The sequence below is a fragment of the Apaloderma vittatum genome, unplaced genomic scaffold (assembly GCF_000703405.1).
Source record: "Apaloderma vittatum isolate BGI_N311 unplaced genomic scaffold, ASM70340v1 scaffold13719, whole genome shotgun sequence".
In the NCBI taxonomy this organism is placed as follows: Eukaryota; Metazoa; Chordata; class Aves; order Trogoniformes; family Trogonidae; genus Apaloderma; species Apaloderma vittatum.
The window spans coordinates 25,643-31,642 of NW_009737040.1; the positions used below are offsets into that span (position 1 = coordinate 25,643).

General features: G+C 42.7%; 1 protein-coding gene across 1 annotated transcript in view; it reads left to right on the top strand.

Moving 5' to 3' along the window:
* STAT4 (signal transducer and activator of transcription 4) overlaps positions 1-6,000 on the top strand; it is a 35,590-nt gene that overhangs the window by 23,431 nt on the left and 6,159 nt on the right. The window contains exons 13-16 of the mRNA XM_009877207.1: positions 562-606; positions 3,494-3,577; positions 3,864-3,962; positions 5,137-5,272. Of these exons, the coding sequence (XP_009875509.1) occupies positions 562-606; positions 3,494-3,577; positions 3,864-3,962; positions 5,137-5,272 (364 nt within the window). The remainder of the gene's footprint in view (positions 1-561; positions 607-3,493; positions 3,578-3,863; positions 3,963-5,136; positions 5,273-6,000) is intronic.

Sequence of the window (6,000 nt, forward strand, 5' to 3'; positions counted from 1 at the left end):
TGCCAGAAAAGGAAAAGACTAACCATGCTGAATTATACAGCTTTTCAGAGTTCTGTTAATTGAAAAAAAAAAACCCCACAAAAAAACCCAAACGACATCACTGTTTTCAAATAACTGAGTGGTTTAGGTCTGGTTGAAATTAATGCTTGTGAGAATTGTCTTTTGAGAGACTATAGCATGGCTTCTGTAACTTCTCTAATATCCCAGGGAGTCACGCTTTCTGACTAGACTCCCTCACTTACGGTAAATTTTTTTTTTGGCTTAACTAACGATGCAGTGCATCAGTGTAGTTTTGCAAAAAAGCTGGAGATTGATGGGTTTTAGTGGTTTTTTTGTATTACACACTTTGCACGCATCCCAGTTAGCACTTTGTTACACGAACTTAGCTTCTTTAAAAAATTCTTTGAAAATACCAAAATACTATTCAACTGAACGGTTTTCAAGGCAGCACATGTGTATATTGTAAGTATCCTAAACCCATCATGACTGCAAACTATGTTCTTTATACGTACGTTTGTCTACAGTTTCTTTGGCACATAAATACTGTCTTGCTTTATACAGCAACCCAAAGAAATGAAATCAAGTGCTGGAAGCAAAGGAAACGAGGTTTGTGCATTTATTTTGCGTGTTATTTTTTGATTACTCTCAGAAGTATTTCCGAGTGGATTTTACTTAAACGTTAATATCCGATAGATTTTGAAATATATGTTACCCTTATAATAAATATAGGACCCAATGTCTGCATGATTGTGTAATGAGAAATTTTCAGAACTGCTCCTAGAAATTTTAATTACTTGCCTTAAATTTGTGTATTATAAAAGTTAGAAGGTAGGAAGCAATAATCCAAATGCAAGCACTCCTCTTTCGTCGTTTCCGTTTAATAAAAAAATAAGCTTTATCTAGATTTTTCTTGAAACAATTTGTCCTGTAGGAAAGGTTCTTTACATATATATTCTGTCGGTCAAGTTTAGAGCTGAAGCAAGGGTATATCTTTGCATCAAAGAAGTTCGCTTGCCTCAAGCAGGACCAGAAGCTGCTGCTTCGACACCACAAGCCTGCTTGGTTTGCCAACACTCACTCGAATCCGGTCGTGGGTTCCCCTCTTGTGGTGACACTGCACTATGACACCTCAGCCCTAACAAAACCGTCACACATGCACACCCCACCTGACACCTACGGTGTAAAGGCGTCTCTGCCCTACCCTTCTCAGCTCTCTGGCTTCCTTACACCACCGTTCTCCCGAGTGTCGCGGCCAAAAGTCGGATTTATGGGCAAGAATGTTGCTGCCTTCATGGATTTAGCGTCTGCATCGGTGGCAGGAGGGGAAGGCAGGGTGTCCTCAGCCAGCAACTCAAGGCGTTAGGCGGGGAGGGTAAAGGCACCGCTACACACAGACTCCAGAGTAACACAGACTGTAGAATCATGGAATGATTTGGGTTGGAAGGCACCTCAAAGATCATCTAATTCCAACCCCCCTGCCATGGCGGGGACATCTCCCACTAGATCAGGTTGCTCAAGGCTCCATCCAGCCTGGCCTTGAACACCTCCAGGGATGGAGCATCCACAGCCCCCCCTGGGCAACCTGGGCCAGTGTCTCAGCACCCGCAGGGTAAAGAACTGAAGAATCATTAAGGTTGGAAAACATCTCTAAGGTCATCAAGTCCAACCGTCAGGGCAATACTACCGGGCCTACTCAATTATATTCTGTAGTGCCACATCCATCACCGTAAATTCAGCATTAACCATTCTGCAGTAAAAATCTGCAGGGAAATCTGACTGAAGCAGGAGCCAGAAGCTTGCAGTGAGTGATACAGCCTCTGCCGACGCTACCGGAATAATTAGTGTTTCCCAACATAACTGAAGTCATAAGATGCTTCTATGAATGCCTCTGCTTACCTGGGATGTGGAGTAGCCTCTATTGGTTTAAAGGTATCTCCACACCGGTGTAACTTTTTGCACAGCGGAAGCTCCAAGGATAATGTTCTACTGGCAAATTTAATAAATAAAATCTCTCGTGGCCCAAGCCCGAACAGACGTAGTTACCCAAGCACAGAAATTATGACCAGCGGTCTTTAAGTACAAAGCAAAGCTGGGATCAGCACGGAGAATTTTAACCAACCACCTAAAGCAGAAGATTGTGTTAGAAACACACCTCTGAAGGGAATAATTTGCAACCTGATTAGCAAGACTGGAACTCAAGGCTCACCCCCCGGTTACTTTGCTCCTTACAAAGTCATTTGCGTCGAGACAAGCCAATGCAAAACCAGAGGTGTGCAAATGTTGGCGCGCCACTTTTGGGGGCATTTTACTCCCACTTTCACGTGTTGTGCCTTTACACAGAGCATAGAGCTGCGGAGAATTGGAGGAGCTAGGCTGTGACGTGGTTCACGGCCAGTTTCCTCAAACTGCTGCTGCTTGGTCAAATCACAGTCTGTGAAGTCATTATTAGCACAAACAAGTTGGATTTGGTTTGGGGGGTTTTGTGTTTGTTTCTTAACAGCAACTATACTAATTGAAAAACTTGGTTAGAGTACGTTTTGTCATCTGATAGTGTAGTTGTTAAGTATGACTTGTTTCATATAAAAAAAAAAAAGGAAGTTGTTTGTATTTGAGATTTGCCCTTTCATGTAGATAGGGCTTTTTGCCTAGATGATTTTTCCATCAGAAAAGTTTAAGTTTCTGTAAAATCGTAACAGGGGAGAGGGAGAAGGGGAGTTTCACCAACCTTTTTCAACTTTGCATCAGGCTGAGCTGGATTTATTCTACTTGTATTAAAACATTTGAGTTCATTCAGTGCGTGAATACTTCATGTCAAAACCTTCAGCTCTAAGCTGGATTTTCCCTTTGCAAGAGAGATTTATTATTCATATGCCTGAGAATCTCCCATGGCCTCAAAACAAAATATTTATTACAAACTTGAACCAAATACTTTTTTTCCATCCAAGAAAAGCTGGAGTTCTAATACCAAATTTACTTTGGATTCATTTGAGGCCTCTTCTTCAACAAGTACAAACCAAGTACAATTACAACAAACTTGTGTTCCTGCGTGAGAGCCTGCTTGGCATTAAAGCTGTGACTTTTTGTTTCTAGTTTGTTTGTCCTTGAAGTTTAACATCTCTGTTTTAACTGGAATTGTCAATCCATAACAGAACTTTGGGCAAAGGGGGAGACAACCTTTATCAGACATACAGAAAAACCCAAACTGTTAACTTTTCATGAGCAAATCTGTACTTAAAAGCACCATTTCAGAAAAAGTTAAAAGCAAAAGTTAAAAGGTTTAAAGTATTGCTTTTACAAAATATTTTAGATTCATGAGATAAAAAAACACCTGACTTGTGGACTAATTTAATGTCAGTGTGTAACAAAAATTTCCCTTGCTTCCTTCTTGTCCTGCTGTGCTTAAATATTTGATAGGCGTTCCCTTCCCAAATTGTTTAATTGCAGTCGGATCACTAAAAGAAAGTTAAGACAGACAACCTGCTTCCTCCCACAGGGCCCTCACATGGTGACTGAGGAACTGCACTCCATCAGCTTCGAAACACAGGTCTGCCTCTACGGATTGACCATAAATTTGGAAGTGAGTATTCTAAGCCAGATTTTCAGGGGCAAGAATAAAAAGCATCTTCCAACAGCTTGTAGAAGAACGACCACCATGCTGGGCCAGACCACAGGTCCGGCTATCCCAGATGCTCTCCTTAGTAATAACCAGAAGCAGACACAAAAGCTCCAGAACTTCTGGGCAGAAGCTTTTGGATGGAAGAAGGGGCTAAAAAACCCTAAACAAGCAAAAAAAAGTGAACCGCGACACAGCGCTGAGACTTTTCCAGGCAGAATTTACATCCCACATTCGTTCTTTCCACCAGACCAGCTCTTTGCCTGTGGTGATGATTTCCAACGTGAGCCAACTACCCAACGCGTGGGCTTCTATTATTTGGTACAACCTGTCAACCAACGATCCTCAGGTAGGTCATCAGTACGCAAGGTCCGACTTTCTGCATTTCCACATTTCTGTAACTTGGTTACCAAATATAATCATTACAAAGATATTCATTCCCCCTTAAACTGGCCTCGTTTTCTTAGCATACGCGGTTATCAACATTATATTTTACCATTCCCTTTATCTTTTGTTCCCTGTCCAGATTAAAAAAAAAAAAGCACACATTTAACCTTCCTTTTTGGAGGCTAAAACAGTCGTTGCCACCCTAAGGAAGGGTGATAACCCCCTCCACAACTTTTCTAGTTCGAATTTTTCTTCTTTTGGATGCGATTGACCAAAAGTGTAAATAGGTTAAAAATAATTCTACTGGTACAACCCCAAACTGCCAAAGCAGGTGTATAGGTGGGTCTGTAACGTGCTTATGTGCTGCTTTCCCTCGTGCGTTTTATAGGAGCTGGTGCTTTCTGTTGAGAAGTTTTAAATGCTAAACGACACCTTTTGATGGCTCTAACCGTGAACAAAAGCAGCAGAATTCTTTCCCAGGCTGCAGCCGGCTCAGCACATATTTTAGATTGAGTGTGTTACCGTATTTGCAGATTGTAGAATAGTGCTGTCGAGCTTTCAGTCGGGGATAAGCGACAGTCACGCTGACATTTGGAAGAGAGAAGGAGTGAGACTTGGACCCCGGAGCGCACCTAACAAGGATGGCAGGCCAGCTGACCAGCAGCCTGGCCCTCGTGCTCGCTCTACGATACTCCAAAGAGCTTTTGCACGGTCTGCAGAACGTTCCGTACGTGCACAGTCCAGAAACCAAACAAAAAACTAAGATGAGCCAGACGATTGAACAAGCGCTATATGAGCATGCAACAGTTTACAATTGCCGTGCGCCAGACGGATTAAAGTATAGCCAGACTATCTGCATTTACTGGGCAGCACTTGAGCGTATTTTTGCTGTCAGAAGCACAGCAAGGTATTTTTATCATCCACGAGGCACACACGGACTCTTGCTCTCCCTAAGCGTCTTACCCTACAACTCCACCAGAGAGGACCCTGCTGGGCTGGGAGGGCCAGCACGTATTTGCCCCAACGTACCCCCCCTCTCCATTTCTAACACTTCCAGATTCTGCCCAAGCACTTGCAGCGCTGCAGCGTAATTCATGGCTGCGAACTGTCTAACCAAAGCACTAATTCTGTTGCAGAATTTGTCTTTCTTCAACAATCCCCCTGCAGCCACTTTAAGCCAGCTCTTAGAAGTACTGAGCTGGCAATTTTCATCTTACGTCGGTCGTGGACTCAATTCTGAGCAGCTCAGCATGCTGGCAGAGAAGCTGATGGGTAAGCATGTAGAAATATACAGATTTTATTTGCTTTTTCTTATACTTGATAGTTACAGGTAATGACTTTAAGCATGACCTCCACTTCCAGAGCTGACTTCAAAAATGCTGCAATGACTTTTTTTTTCTTTAAAGAAAAGCACGTGTCAGCTTATTCTTACCACAAAGTGATTCAACTTCTGAACTTCCAGGCTGCGAAACTGAAGAAAGAGGGCATCAGAGTCACACTGAACCATGATATTTTGTTTGCTTAGCAAGTAATTATCTCACGCATCTGAAATCAAAAGGAAGTCTTTTTGCTTGCGTATGGGGTTTGGTTTGGGTTTTGTTTCAAGTACCCGTCCTTGTGGGTCTGCTTAGTTCTGGGACCCATCCGTCACCGGTGACGCGTAGCAGAGAGACCCCGTAACTTCGGCGAGATGAACTATTGAACACTTCGATCTGACGGTCCCCCAGAAGGGGGAAAGCTGGCAGAAGAAAACAAAGATTTCTGTTTGCAAAGAAGAAACAATTATAAAATATATTGTGAGCCGTAAGAAATTCTGAGCAGAGGATACTTCTGCTGTTGGACAAGAATAGAAGCATTTGTCGAAGACTGGGGGAAATCTCTACTTCTATTCCTTTCTGAGCTGGGAAGCAAAGACTGATTTCCCAGGGTAACAAGTCACCTCTTCTTGGAAATTCCTTGTTAAGTGGAGGTGGTAGAGTTGAGAGGTGACGTTGTAAATC